Below are 16,335 nucleotides of genomic sequence, written 5' to 3' on the forward strand. Positions count from 1 at the left end.
TGAACAAAGTTGAACAAAGACTCTAATTAGTCTCTAAAAACCCTTTCATTTAAAATATTTTCCAACTGATAACTTGCTTGTAGAATAAATACAACAAAGTGTTGTGGTGATAACATTTCGGCTGTATTAGCCAAAAAATGGTGACTATTTAGTCTTTAGAAACTTTAATCTTTCAGGCTAAAACTAACCAGTTTAAATGTACTTTATGAGCTTTAAAGGTGCTTGAAGAAGAAAAATTTTTAAAAAAGAAATAAATGGCTATCCTAGTTTAGAAAATTGCTGGCACATTAGCTTGGCTAGGCTTGTCTCTTTAAGTTGGTGCTAGTTACATTAGCTTAGGCTTGTGTCTTTAAATGAACTATTGTCTCGTTAGCTTAGCTAAGCTCAGCTAGGCTTGTCTATCCAGGCTTGCCTTACCTTGCTTGGCTTTTGCCCCTTTTGGATTGTACTTCATTACCTTTTTTGCCTATTTGACTCTTTTTGCCATTTTAAATCCTATTTGACAATATTTACAGCACATTTTTTCCTAATTTAACCAATTTTTGTTGAACTTTTATTCCAATTTTATCCCTTTCTCCTCATTTTGCCACTATTTGCCTATTTTTCTCTGATACCCCCTTTTACGTCTTTAAACACATTTTTGCCATTTTAAACTCATGTCACTCATCAGGTAAACAAACCGGTGTATTCACTATGTAGAGAACAGGGTATGATTTTGGACACAGCCACAGTTACAAAACTTTAGCAAGGCATAGCTAGATGTGTCTGTCTAAGCTAACAGTTGTCAGAGCTTAGCTAGGCTCTTTGCATGGCTTGACTTTCTTGGCTAGCAAGTCACATTAGCTTAGCAATAGTCTACAAAACAAGGCATGTCTTTCTGAATTAATTATTATCATATTAGCTTAGCAAGATGCTTCGCTTGACCTATTTAGCTAGTGATGGTCCCATTAGCTTATTAAGGCATATCTAGACTTTCTGTCAAGCTAATAGGCGCCAAATTTAGCAAGAATTTCATGGCTTCTCTTTCTAAACCTGGCATGGTAAAACTGGACGTTTGCAGCAAAAATCAGAACAAGGAGAAGAATATGGGTGAAACCATGGCTGAAAAGACGGTGTAGTTGTGTTGTTTTTAGCTGAACAAGTGCACAACATCAAGTTTTCGATGCTACCTGATTTACTTGCTCCCATTGGCTATGACAGGTATTCTGTCTGAGGCATCCACACTTGAAATATCAAATATCAGACATGTTTGATGGTTATGATTCTGGATCAGGATGGCTCTCGCTTGATTGGGAGCAGCAAAATAATCATATAGACACCATACACTTGAGGGTGATTTGGACTAAATGAATTTGGGCCTAAAATTGGGCTTTAAGTCGTTGAGGGTTGACTCTGTCATATCTAGTGGTGAGTTGAACTTCATCTTCAAAGCAAAAGAGGGAACTGTTGTTAATATTTACTCCACTGCATTTATTTTTCAGCTGTAATTTACACCTTGGTATTGCCATTTCAACCTAAGATAAGGCCACAAATCCTCCTCTGGGGATGTGAGAGGATATTTAAAAAGTTATGTTTCATCCGCAGTCATGTATAAAGAAATGCTTAGGTACTCACTCCACGTAAATATCAAACTTAAGCAGGGCTTTGGTCTGGAAAAACAGACGTTTGTGCTCAGAATATTTTCGCAGAATAAATGAGGTAAGATAGTGGGAAAAAAAATAGGATTAGAACGCTTCATTTCCTAAACATGGTGAAATAACTCCTCTGTGGGTTAACACAGGGGTTTCTGAACTTTATAATGCCTTGGACTCCCTTGGGCCCACTCTAGCAAAATACCTCATATGTTAACATGACAAATATCAAATATTGAACATGTAATAACCAAATATTTTTCCTTTAAAAAAAGATAATTTTGTTATTTATTGCATTGATGATTCTTCCTGTATACGGTTTCCCAATTTCTGTCCTCAAAGGATCAACAGTAACAATTGAAAAAAATGAGTCAATTCAATTAAAAAAACTTCATCTCAACAAACAATTTAAAATTAGGTGTCAGATATTTACGTTATTCATATAATGGCATTTAGAAATATGAACCAAGCTGTCCAACTACAGGAAAAATTGAAAGCTAAGAATGGTTGAAGTGCGTAGAGACAAAGACTCAACTGAAAATAACAGGTTTATGGGAAACTGACCAATACTGAGTAAACAAAGTGGTTGAAGTGCAACATAAATAAATAAATATAAATATATCAATAAATATAATAACTCAATGAAAATATAAACACAAGTAAATGAAATGGACTGGTAAAAAATGAGGTTTATAGGTGCAAAAAAAAGGACATAGTCTAGTTATAGCAGTGACTGTTGAATGGTCATCAGAGAGACTCCATGACTGTTAAGTCAACAGTAACCTCATAACTGTTTAGTGATCGTCATGGTAACTCTGTGACTGCTGATGGTCATAAGAGTAAGTACATTAAGGTTAACTGGTCATCTAAGCATCTTTGTGACTGTTGGTCATCAGAGTTACTCTGTAACTGTGAGGAGAATCTGCAAGGTGCATCCGCAAAAGTAGTTAGTTGTATTGTAAACAGAATTTTTTTTTGTTCATTGGATTTAATTTCTATTCTGAAATGTAGTTTTTAAAGGTTTACAGTGGAAAAAGTACACAAAGACACCTATAAAAAAAAAAACAAACAGATGCAATTTTTAAATTTGTATTTTTCTTTTGGAGGGAATGTTGAAAAAGGGTCCGTCCTGAAATGCAACGTCTTTGATCTAAAGGAGAAATGGCCAAGCTCATGATGTGTATGGATACAAGTAATGCTACGTCCTAGATGTCACCGGGTATGGCCAAATTATTATGAAAGATAAAAGCAAATCTGTTCCACTTTCACAGATTAAGACAATAAACTTCACTTTTATAATACAAAAATAGTTGACATAAAAACACAGTTTTCATGGAATCCAAGTTTATTCTTGTTTTAATCTGTCATGATGCTCTTTTTTAAATCCAGAAAGGTTGAGAAAAACAGTTTGTACAGTAGGTTGGCTTATTCTTTAACAGTTACATAATATTTTCAGTGGTTATTTTTATGTTGCTCATGTTGATTTTGATGAAAACTTTAAATTTTCATCTCTTTTACCACTTTAGTGTATGAATTACGTCAATAGTCATCATCATGAATATAAACTGGACCACAATGACGGCACACTGAATGAGTTCTTGCTATTAACTTCTCCTCCCACTGAACTCCAGCAGCTTAAAGATTTTTAGACCCTCTTTAGAGAATAAAAATAGAAGAATCTATTCAGAGAACTCAGGCTGTGTAATACATAACCATCTCAGAGCTCATCGTTGTTTTCCAGCATCAGATTTTTAGGAAAACATGCAGCACTTTGAGTAAATCTGTTACATAATGATTTTCAGATGACCTGTATGCATCACACACCGGCGGCTTCCAGCAGCTCTCACAAACACAGGGAGGGAGAGAGAAAGCTTTGGCGACACCTATGGGTGTAAAATATGGTTGCATAGGTTGAAAGAATATTCTTATGATACCTGCTTCCTAGCAACTGGGACAGATTTCCATGTCATACATTTTCTTCAAGGTAAAACATGAAGTAAAAAAAAAAGCACATGTAACTGAAACCATTAATTTTTTAATTATTTCTCAGGGCCTGGGTAACTGCCACCTTAAAGACCTGTTAGAATTAAGAAATAATCCTAAATAATTTAGCAAAAAGGATTCCCAAAATGGCAATTATGATACACTTATTATATGTACAAAGATACTGGTGTTAAACTCTATACATAGCTAAGAGAGAGGCTTTGCATGTACTTTGTATAAAAGTAACAAAAAAATAGCAGACATGTAAGCTTAGGACCAATGAAAACACATCTTGGAGTAGGTCGGACATGTTTATAATACAGACGGTATTGTTTTTATGGCTACCTTGTTCAGCTTGTGCGTGGCTATGTTTAAAACCAAATACTTGCGCACTACTAATACTAAATGTGACATCACGTTGCGCCTGTTGTACAATCAGAAGTCACTGAATGCATTTTTGTGCATTTGAGACATGCCTGGGTGTAAACTAGATTGGCCAGGGTTTTAAAGTTTGAAACATGAACACACTGACTGTGCTAGACCGCCCCACAATGCACTGTGGTTCTCAGCTGAGCTCACTGGCCAGTTAATGTGGGCTGTGAAAATAAAAGTCATTTTGCCGAAACACGTTTTTTTTAATGTCATTAAATATCACTGAGATAACTATAGCTGTTTAAAAATGAAAGTGTGGTTTTTGTTGATCGATTGTTCTAGCTTGTTGCTAGCTTAGCCAGAGAGCACAGGCTGGAATTACATAAACAATAAAGTATTGTAGTGTGGAGATACACACTATCTGCTCGGCTTTGGAAACCCATTCCACGAAGCTCAGTTTTAGTGCTTACATCAATGCCAGTAGAAGTCCAGAACCTTACAGTGTTGGCAAATTAACTTCTCTGTGATTTTATGTGGTCTTCTGCTTCGTGGCTGAGTTGCTGTTGATCCTAAATGCTTTCACTTTCTAGTGGTATCACTGGGCGACTGTGGAATATCCAGCAGGAATTAAATTTCATGAATTGTATTACTGCAAAGGTGGCATCCATCCCAGCACCCTGCTTGAAGTCACTGAGCCAGTGGGTCAGAACGACCAAATGTTTGCAATTGGTGGCTGCATGACTAGGTGCTTGATTTGATACACCTGTGGCGAAATACTTTTGTCCGCAAAGTGTAGATATAGTCAGCTTAGCATGATTAGGAGTTGGGTGCAAGGGTCTTACTCTGGCCACCCTAGAAATGTGATTGGCCACCTCCTTTTGTGCTTCTGTTGGGTAAAATATACAACTAAAATAAATATGATTCAGATGTTAAAGTTCATATGTAAAGCATAAGGCCACACTCTGACTCTTCAGTCTTAGGGTTAATGGTCTGCTTTCCCTCTCAACACAAAGCAGCTATGTGTTTAATGCTTACTGTATCTTTGAAAAGCTTTTGAACAGAATGGCTTACCGTTAGCTCAGTATGCAGCATGCATTCTATATATGTGAGTATGTTGTCCTAGTATGTAGTATTGGACACAGCCCATGTCATACATGGTAATTCATTATGTCTATGTGCATGATGCATTACCTAAGCAGCAGCAGCTCTTGCTGGTCATTTATCATGAAGCTGGCGTTCGTTTCCCCTCCTCCTCTCCACAGTTCAGCCACTCTCCAACATATGTGTAGTGTATATGCGTAAAAATGGACAAAAGTATCTTGAAATTTCATTGCTTTCCCAACAATAAAACTCCAAAAAGCCCAGGTATCGTCATTTATATCATTTTCTGTCTGAATGGGCAACAACTCATTTTTATGACTCCCAGCCTTGAAACCAGAGTTCCCAAAGAGCACTTGAAGGCAGCACTGCAGCGTCACTGATGGTCTTATTGATGGCTCGCGCTATAACAAGTTCTCTGAGGAAGGAGGCATCTGGTTCATTGTTTGGGCCAGACGGTGCAGCTCGTCAGGGGAATTCTCCACGACAGCGCAGGCCTGCCCGTGATGCAGATGGCTGATCTCACAGTAAATGATTCAGAAAACGATAATATGCCTTCAAACGGAGACGAGGTCATCTCCTTTTGCTAATGGGATGTCTTCCTCACTTAGAGTCTGGACAGAGGGCTTGTTAGATGTCTTTTTCACAGTGGAGACATGAAGCTTTGTGTCAGCCACTCGGGGGAAAAGGTGGGCTGTTTTTTTAATCCACTGGAACAATCCTGATCCCCTCATTTGAATAGTAAGCTGATCAATTAGAGGTTTCATTTCGGCACAGGAAAAACATAAGCTTTCCCTGACATGAATTTGGGGTGTAAATATGACTGTTAATTCTCTTACATAACCAAACAGAGGCAGCCTCGCTGCCAGAAGCCAAGCGAGCCGATTTCCCTGCAAAATGATGGTTTAAGTTGTCAACTCAGGGCCTGGAGCAGGAGCTAAAACCTTCTCCTGTTTCCCTCATGTCAACAGACGAAAAAATTTGAAGTCTGCAAGTCCAAACCTATAAGAAGCTAAAGGACTGTAAGCCAAAACCTACTGTAATATTCAACAATTATCAGTCTGTCAGCGTAAAGCAGAAATGTCAGAGTGAATCAGTCCCTGCTTAGTCAAACAGCTGGGAAGCAGACATTAATAGACGTGATCGGTTAAATATGACTCACACTTTGTCAAGTAGATCGTCACTCACATGAATGATATTAAATTAAGGTGGAGTTTTCTCAGCAGAAGGGCAGTAAACATGACTGTCTTTTTTTCCTTAGATCAAGTAAAGGGCAAAAGATCCAAATCTACATGACCTTTGACACAAAGATAAGTGCATTCAAAACATGTGTCCCAGCTTTTTCCTGTCCCATGCACAGAGATTAGAAAGACTCTGACAGGGGGGCAAAGTAAAGGCAGAGAGACATGGAGTGACGGTGAGAGACAGATTTGTGGAGACATGAATGGCTTGCAGGTGTTTCTCTTCATTTTTTTTTAAAGTAGAGAGATGGATTGAGTGGGATATGTGGAGCCGTGACTTTCCCCCCACGTTGTCATTATGTTTTATGGCGAAAGAAGTGTTTGTGAAATTGAAGTGAAGCGCTGCAAGGATGGGCCATGTGAGAGAGGCTTTTACACGTCGAGTACGTGCAGCAGGAGAGCTGTCTGAACACATGTCCGCACACAACCAACACGTCTAAAAGTGGAGTGTGAGAGGGAAGAGGGAGAGCGCTCGAGTAGTGCTCAAGGAAAACAAACAGGAGTGAGTGCAGGGTGAGTAAGGGTGAAGGAGTCAGATAAAGAAAGGGCACACAGAGGCTGCACATCACTTTTGCACCAATAAACACTCAGGCATGGTTTGACAAAATATCAAGACAGCAATTCATCGCTATTCTCACTGCTGTGATTTAGTCATCCTATCACTCCTGCAAAATATTGATCATTTAATTGAATAAATATAGCAACCTAAACAGACCTTACTGCTAGTTTGACACTTCTTCATCACTCCTCATGCTAGTGGTTATGACATATATGACAAGTTAATTGGCTAAGTTGACAGAGGGCTGTGTCTCATTTCAGGGTAGAGTCCTTCCAAAGTACCAAATGTTTAGCCTCCGTAGACTGCTCACACAGCACTGAAATAAGTTACTGTTTGCACTATCAGCTGACCCCTACTGTCACCCTTTAGAGAGCAATCATTACTAAGACCATGTAATCTAACCTTTAATATTAAAGGTACCATACGTAGAATTTCTGGACTAGATCGTCCCCATTAGTTTAAAAAAAGGCCACACCTGAGCTGTATATGTGCTGACTGAGTACTTACAGTGCCTATAAAAAGTATTCACCCCCTTGGATGGTTAACCCCTCTGTTAATTTTCTAAATCAATCATGGTCAATATATTTACCCCCATTAAGTCAGTGTTTAGTGGGTGTACCCTTGGCTGCTATCACAGCACAGAGTCTGAGTTGATAGGTCTCAATCAGGCTTACACATCTTGACACCTTGCTGTCTTTAAATAATTTCTGTGTGGCTTTTGCTGTGTGCTTCAGGTCATTGTCTTGCTGGAAAATAAGCCCTAGTTCTATTGCAGACTGAATAAGATTGTCCTCCAGGATTTTACCCACTATCTTTACTAGTCGTCCAGGGCCAACTGCTGTGAAGCATCCCCAGAGCATGATGCTGCCATCACCATGTTTCACAGTGGGAATGGTGTGCTTGTGGTATGTGCAGTGTTTGGTGACCACCAAACATAGAGTCTCGTCTAGTGGACAAAAAGCACCATTTTGGTCTCATCAGACCAAAAACTTTCTTCCACTCCGCCATGGAGTCTCTTACATGCCTTTTGGTGAACTCCAGTCAAGATTTAATCAGAGTTTTCTTCAACAGTGGCTTTCTCTTTGCCACTCTCCTATAAAGCTCTGATTGGTGAAGAACCTGGGCAACAGTTGTTGTATGCAGAGTCTCTCCCATCTCAGCTCTTCAAGCTTGTAACTCCATCAGAGTAGTTATAGGTGTCTTGGTGACCTCTCTCACTAGTCTCCTTTTTGCACGGTATCTCAGTTTGTGAGGACGACCTGATCTAGGAAGATTTAGACATGTGCCGTATTCCTTCCATTTCTTGATGACAGATTTATCTGAACTTGGAATTTTTTCTATATCCATCTCCTGACTTATTATACTATTCAATAACTTTTTGTCTTCTTGGTGTAATGGTAGCCAGGAATACTGATTAGCCAGGGACTCGGCCAGACACAGATGTCTTTATACTACAATCACCAGGCTTTATGGTATGGTGAGGACTATTTAAAGAAATTTTGGGGTACTTTTTATGGGATAGTTAAAAAATATGTTAAGTAATTTCTTTGAAATTTTAGGGAATTAGTTTGGATGAAGGACAAAAAATTCCTCTTCAAAGACAAGGCTTATGTTTGAACTTTTCAGGTCCTGCTTATCCAAATGTGGGAGACTATAAATACTTTAAGGGTCTAGGAGGTTAAGGAACTGAAGTGCTTTCATTTGGACACAGTTGAAACTCCTTGTTAACAGTACATGAATTATTTAAGACCATTTATATTAAACTAGAAGAATGAATGCTTACATGCAACATTAAATCAGCCGATTGTGTCTTGTCCTGCAATATATCATGTGTTGCAGTATTGCCTTATTGTGATTATATTGTTTTTTGTGGGCTATATGTGATAGTTTAACCCCGTTTCCCACCCCTACTAAACAAACAGACCAGAGTAAATTTGCAAAAAGGTTTTAATTGGCATTGTTTTAATCATTCTTGGATCAATTTACAGGTCTCTCCTTATCATTCCTGTCTAAGGTAAACACATTTCTTGTGGTTGTCTTCAACATCAGTAAATGCTTTTCCTCCCAAACCCCGTAACGTAAACAAACATTACAGAAGAGCGCATTCTCTCAGACACACTTGCATATTCAGATCCTACAAACAACTCCTTAACAGGTACGAAATTTCTAAATGCCACATACTTGAAAAAGCGCGGACAAACACATTCTACATACATACGCACCGATTGTGCACACATATGTTTTTTTCCCCCTCTTGCTTGCTCACAGGCACGCTCACAGACACACCAAAAGCAGGCAGATAAAGCCAAACACTCATACAGTTTGTGCACACGCACACACATTCCATAACCGGCATGTATCATAAATATACATTACGATGCACACTCCTTTGTTTTGCAGGTGCAGCGATAGAGGAATGCTGCCCTCCCATTAAACATCCGTGTCTGTGCATTGGTTGGTTTATGACATGCTCTTCAGCAACATAATCAGGTTGGAAGTGTCTGTAACATGAGAGTAGGGTTACTGAGTGAAGTCCCTACTGATTGGTCAGAACCAACAACCCTCTCTCCTTTTGTCAGGCCGACAGCGTCAGCTTATGTTGTCTACTCAAGCAAAATGCTGCAGTAAAAATTCCACTGTTTAAAAAAACAATAAAAAATGGCACATAGCTTATAGAGCAAAGGCCTACAAATGCACACTAATAAATTAGGTAGATAAATAATATACTTTAATTTTAAAATAAAAACATTTGAAAATTAAATAAATTAAAAAAGCACAACATTGTAATATTGACTAACGCCAGCCTACTTTGTCTTTTATAACAATATAAAAAAGTGAACTTGTCTTTATTTGCACATTCACACGTGTTGTGTTTTATTTTTTTGTTCTTATTTGATTTTTTTTAAGAAAATGGCGGCAGCGTTTCTTTGAGACTCGAAGCACAAGTTCTCCTCAGGCACCTGCCGCACTCTGGCGACTGTATGGGGTCGTTTCCATGGTAATGGTGACTGCTGTAATGGGCATCAGCACTGATTGGCTGGGCACCTCTGAAGTGGAAAAGGACTTGACAGGGTTGTCTGGGATTAAAAGGGAACTTGCTGCTGTGAGAGTTTTTTTTTTTAAATTGCAAATTAGTGGTGTTCTGAATGACTGCTGCTGGGAGAAAGGTTTGGTGCTGACAGTAAATGCACTGGAACAAAAAAACACACATCCACCATGTCTAAGTGCCGTCAAATTACTAGTCCGGGGTCTGTATTTTTCTCGGGTTGTTAAAGTGTGAAGGCAGGAAATGCAGACAAAGGACTAGTTCTAAGAGGGCACTCGCTATCTTCCAAGAAATGCAGGCTTTGCAGCTGTACCTATCACAAAGCCAGGGGTATTTTTGATGTCTGGAGAAAATGGATTCTTGAAAGGCCTGTGGATATCCTCAAAAAGTCTCTCCGTTCTCTTAAGAAACACCTCAGGCTTTTATTAGGAGCAGCTCGCTCACACCAGCGTGAAAACATTCCTTAGTGTCCGAGGAAAAAGCAGCAGTTCTCATCGCTAACTGATTACATAAATATCCGGTATATTCCAGGTGAGATCAGCACACTTCCCAGGTCTAACTTTCACTTTACTACATCTAAGTTCAGTTTTATGCGTTAGCATACTTTGTCCATAGTCAAAGGCCTTAAAATCCACTGCCAAGTTCATCATCTTCTCTACAGTTGAAAAAGTTGCTTTTGCTAATCCTCGTGATTTGAAATCCATGCTACAATAAGAAGAAGTGTAGTCTACATCCAGCTCAATACAAGTCCACAGGCATGATAGCAGCACTGAAGTCTGGTTCTGCATTGGGGTTCTGCCTCCATGTTGTGTGGAACATATGAAAAGCTGCGGTGCTCCTATGATGATGGTCCAACAACACATGGAGTGTCAACATACACAGATGTGAATATGACAGCAAAAAGGCCTCTCCTTTTTTGAAGTTAAGTCTAAGTTCAAGGATGTTTTTCAGTGTCGTCTGGATTTGGGTTCTGTTTCACCTCTGCTCGACCGTTGTCTGTCTCTGCCGTCTCTCACATCAACAACGTGGTGGATACAAAGCCCTTTGGACAAGGCGGTCCAGCGATGCATGTGAAGTGTCACTCCAGGTGATAGTCCGCTAGGACAAAAGCACGGCCGACAGGAGCAGCATCGCCATGGTGAGAAGAAGGCGGTCACGTGATGGGCTGCTGCCGCTGACACTTTTCTCCAGTTTGGGAACTTCAGGGTTAAATTCATCTGTGACGAGAGAAAGAGAGAGAAAGAGAAAGAAAGCAAAAATAAGAAAATGAGAAAAGAGAGGAATGTGAGCGTGAAGGAGCGAGAGCGATAGCGTGTGCGACAGACAGAAGGAAATGAACCATTACTACATTATTAATTCATCAATCTAAAAGTAATGTGTGATGCATGCAAATTGTGCTTTAACATATGCAGAGAAAGAGACATGATGCAATTATCAACAAACCACCAATTATCATCAGCATGGCTACATATGGCCGTTTCCCCCAGTGGGACGGAAAATTAAAAACACTTTTGTTTCTGATCTGCTTTTTTTCTAACATGTATTCCTCTTTCACACTAATGATGTTTTTATCCTAGAGGGATTTCAATCAAACCAAATTACTATGGCCTCGCCATTGATTAGACACAACAGAACATTAGCTAGAGGGGACAGACAGAGAAAAAAAGATAGGGAGAACACATTTTGTATTATTCAGTAAAAAGTGGATTACACTGAGTCATTATGCTCTGTCTGGACTTAATGTTTCCCATTAAATCAAGAGGGTTGTTATGTTCCAAAATAACACAAAAAACAGAGCAAAAACAGAGTAATCGTCCTTATACAGTCATCACTACTTTAAGAACAGTCTGGGCTGGCTGCATGGAGGTGTTAGAAAACCTATTTTGTGTATCAGGTAATCTGGCTAAGTGCAGAAGAAAGCTACAATTTCAGACATAAAAGAAAGGCGTAGGTGAAAGGGAGGGGTGTGAAGCTGTGGCTGTGATGTTGTATCATTAGGAATTATTATGAGTTTAACAGCTGAAAATGACAGAAGAAGAAAAGTATATGTTTTGATAAAAGATGGGGTACATTTCTTTGAAGAATTATGGAAAAAGACAGACCAAAATGAGTGTTTTTCCAGCTCTTTTAGTTTTGTTTAATTAAGCTGTCATCATGATGCGCATGCAGCAGCAGTATATCGTCTTTCATCAATCAAACTGGCTCTCAACAAAAAATGCATCAAATTAAGTAGATGTCTCTTTAAAGCCTCGTCTGTAATTTGCTAAATATAACAGAGGCCGTAATTGGCTACAAGTAAAAACACGGAGAGATAACAAACAGAGACAACAGCGACATGACAGCTGATATCTGATGAATGTTTGGAATTTTGTTTTCCTGCTTTAACCATCCGACTGCTCTGGTTAGTCCTGGTTGTGGTTTCATGCCTGTCCACAGCAGACTCAAAGAACAGGCGCCTGTCTGTCACACGTCACACAGCGCTGACATTCACACCTTTAAGCTCTGTGTGAACTTGAAACACAGAACAGGAGGGAGAATATGACTCTGAAGCGCCTCAGGTAGGACCCACAGGCCCTTCACAACATCAGGTTTGTCTTTCCAAAAGTTTCTTTCACAGGCTCCTCGAGTGAAATGTACACTCAGTGACCAGTAGAAGAATTAGTGATATCTTCCGTACTTTGAAGAAAACAAGCACAGGCAGGGACATTACGCAGGACCCCCCTCAGCCAGCCAAGCAAAAAATGCTGTGCCATTTTACAATGTACTACTATTTTCTGTGCAATTTGATGTGTTTTTCTAATAAACATCTTCTTGCTCTATGTCCCTTCTTTCTCCTCCTTCATCCTGATCTTGCTGTCTATCCCTGCTTTCTTCTCCTTGTTCATCCTCTTCATTCTCTCTGTCCCTGCTTTCTTCTCCTCATTCATCCTCACCTTGCTCTCTGTCCCTGCTTTCTTCTCCTCTATCACCCCCTCTTGATTTCTGTCCTTGCTTCCTTCTACTCCTTGAGTCTTTTCTTGCTCTGTATCTCTGCTTTCTTCTTATCTATGCATTATCTGTGCATTCACCTAAAAACAACTTTGTGAGGAATCGTTTCCCCTCATTGTGCCTCCTTCTCTTTTTTCCTTCTTTTTTCTTTTGGGCACCTGATTTTAAGTGTTTAGGCGGCATCCTTCATCCAATTTACAGTGAACTTTCTCCTCTCCTCCGGGCTTTGCTCTGCTCTGCAGCATCAGTGGTGGACTATGCCATTTGGACATTTTTGTGGGGAGGAGCAGGGTTTTATTTTACTCTTTTTGGATACAAATTTCAGCCTGAAAATCAATTCTTTTAGTGGCTTTGATTCAATCATGACAATTATTACTAAGAATAAAATATAAAATCAAAATACACTTTTCATTCCAGGTTTCTCAAGGCCCCCCGATCCTTGGGCTGGGTAATCAGCCTCACCCCCCACCCCCAACCCACCATGCTATGCCCGTGATAACAACTCTCAGAGTCTCGTTTGTGGGTGCCCAGCAGCTTTGACAATCACTGAGCTGCACAATATGCACCTCTTCAAAACCCTTGCTATTTAGGGAGGCCGCCCTTGGAAGATAAATGTGGGGGGCGTCTGACGCCTCGGGCCATAACAAGTTATCAAAGGTCCACAGTAGGACACCAACATCACAGAGCAATTGTGGGATACAGCAATCAATTTCCCAGCATACAATCTGCCTCAGTCTTGTCTGTTTGTGGTATAACAACAGAAGAGCATGCAGGGCAACTCTCCTGTCCGCCGCATACCGCCAAAGGCATTTACAGTGAGATAAGAAACATCAGCTCTCCACTGTCGATGAGTGGGAAAAGGTTGTCTGCTCTGATAAATCTTTTAGCCAACACTGCTCAAGTTGTGGTGGGCTCGCAGTGATGCATAAAGAACAGGAAGCCATGGAGCATCATGTAAGCTTACAGGCTGTACAGGTCAGTGGGGGAGGAGGGTTTAATAGTGGGTCAACTAGCTGACACACTCTGTCTATTTATACATGTAGATCGATGCCTTAATGTCACATCATCCAACAACATTGAACTCATCTATAACCTAAGGGTACACACTGAAATGTTAGTTTTAACAAGAATTGGGTTGAACTTACAATCACCTCATTAAAAGTTCAACATAACCAGAAAAATGTCCAAAAAGGGTTATCTATTTAATGATTTAGTGAGAGGCTAGCAGCTTTGTTTCTGACCAGTTCACTAATTTAGATGAATATGTTGTCAGGCTATTTATGGTTATGTCTGCCCATTTTGAGCTCAGACCTTCAGAGGAACACTAAAAATGACAATGACATTTCTCTTCACAGCTACCTTGCTACTTCTGACAAAGAGAGTGTCAGGAAAACTGCAACAAACATAGAAGAGACTGATAGCAGACTGAGACTGAGCATAATGTTATTGTTAACACCATGTTTAGAGCCTAACACTGACTGTCCATTTTTTCTGCAGCTCTGCTTGTGGGAGTTAAATTCCCTTTACAAATCCTCCTTTGAAATTTCCCAACATCTTTATATCAGTTTTTTTATCCTGTAACCAAACCAACCAACTAACTTTAACACATACCTGTAAAACTTTTAATTTGGTGTATAAAGGTTTTTTGAAATTGGAGGGAAAAAAATTTAACAACACTGCAAGCATATTTTTCCTAGGGTGAAGGAACTTCAAGTCCCACAGTCCATTGTGAGTCCCTTAATTCTTTGCTAACCACAGCTTTTCAAACTTAAAACTAAATATTGTTTCAGTGATGTTAACCTCAAGGACATGTCATTTGCTAACACATTTAACCAAAAAAAAAACAAGTGACTCAACTTAAGAATTAAAATAGGCTTTCATGAATCAGTGCCTGATTAAGGAGTGAAACAGAGTTTGATTTTGTTTCCAGGTCCGCCCGCAACAATGACTTGGCCCCTGAAAGATCCAGCAAATGGGTCACTACAAACCTGTTTCCTACTAATGCATGCGCTTTTTCTCTGAAAATGCTCTCTCCTATCATAACAGATACATGTCAGGATATTTAGAAAAAAGGCAGTTGCAAACATACAATACATGGACAAAAGTATTAGACCACACCTGTTAAATAATGAATTCAGGTGTTTCAATCAGGCCTGTAGCCACAGGTGTATAAAATCAAGCACCAAACATTTGTGAGCTCAGTGACTTCAAGCATCGCACTGTGATGGAGGCCACCTTTGCAATAAGACAGTTTGTGATATTTCATCCCTGCTGGATATTCCACAGTCAACTGTAAATGATAGTATAAGAAAGTGGAAGCGTTTAGGAACAACAGCAGCTCAGCCATGAAGTGGAAGACCAGAGCGGGGTCAACAACCGCTAAGGGGAATGGTTTGTAAAGGTCACCAACATTCTGCTGATTCCACACCTGAAGCGTTCTGAACTGTCACTTTAAAAAAGTAAGCACAAAACTGTGTGGGAAGAGTCAAGGCAGCTGCATGCAAGCCTCACATCACCAAGTCCAGTGCCAAGTGTCAGATGGAGTGGTGTAAAGCACACTGACACTGGACTGTGGAGCAGTAGAAACATGTTCTGTGGAGTGATAAATCACCTGCCTGACTGCATTGTGCCAACTGTGAAGTTTGTTGGAGGAGCGATTATGGTATGGAGCTGTTTTTCAGGGTTTGGGCTAGGCCCCTTGAAGCAATAAGTCTCAGTTTTTTAATGTCCTGAAGGGCAATCTTAAGGCCTCAGCATACCAAGATATTTTTGACAATGCTATGCTTCCAACTTTGTGGCAACAGTTTGGGGAAGGTCCTTTTCTACTCCAGATATGGCCATGCCCCAGTGCACAAAGCAAAAACTATAAAGACATTGTTTGTGAACACAACACACTTGCGGACAAATAATCCTTTATTTTCGCAAGGGACACACCCTTCTGATTGTCAGAGGGGACAGATCTGGCCAAAAGTTGGTCAGCATTAGTAAAAGTTTTGAACACAAGAGGGGTATGAACATGTTTCTGAAATTATTTGATTTCTCTTGTTGGTGAGTGCCTGATGGAGATGGGGAAACGATCAATAACAGTAGATCCCTGGTCAGTTTGTGTGATAATTTTCTTATGACTGGTGTCAACAATCAGTATTTTGAAGGTCACATATTTTACCCCTTTAACACAAGTTTATATTGCCTGTGAAGTTTACTGCTGAAAAAAATACTCCAGTATTGGGTATTTACATGTCTAAAAACCCCTCTGTTTCAGTCCTGCTCAGAACGAGCCGTTTCTGTGATATCATAAGGGGAAAATCTGAGAACGGCTTGTTTCAACATTTTCTGAAGAGTAGGGGGGTGGGTGGGGGGTGGCTCCAATTCTTTGGGGGATTGTGGACAGGCCAAGGGCACATACTTTTGTTAGAA

At 39.8% G+C, this 16,335-nt stretch overlaps 1 protein-coding gene across 1 annotated transcript in view; it reads right to left on the reverse strand.

Moving 5' to 3' along the window:
* Positions 1–9,283: 9,283 nt before the first annotated feature.
* Positions 9,284–16,335, reverse strand: part of efna3a (ephrin-A3a) — a 113,425-nt gene continuing 106,373 nt past the window's right edge. The window contains exon 5 of the mRNA XM_041809519.1: positions 9,284–11,147. Coding sequence (XP_041665453.1) covers positions 11,029–11,147 — 119 coding nt within the window. The 3' untranslated portion in view covers positions 9,284–11,028. The remainder of the gene's footprint in view (positions 11,148–16,335) is intronic.

The sequence above is a fragment of the Cheilinus undulatus genome, linkage group 16 (genome assembly GCF_018320785.1).
Source record: "Cheilinus undulatus linkage group 16, ASM1832078v1, whole genome shotgun sequence".
In the NCBI taxonomy this organism is placed as follows: domain Eukaryota; kingdom Metazoa; phylum Chordata; class Actinopteri; order Labriformes; family Labridae; genus Cheilinus; species Cheilinus undulatus.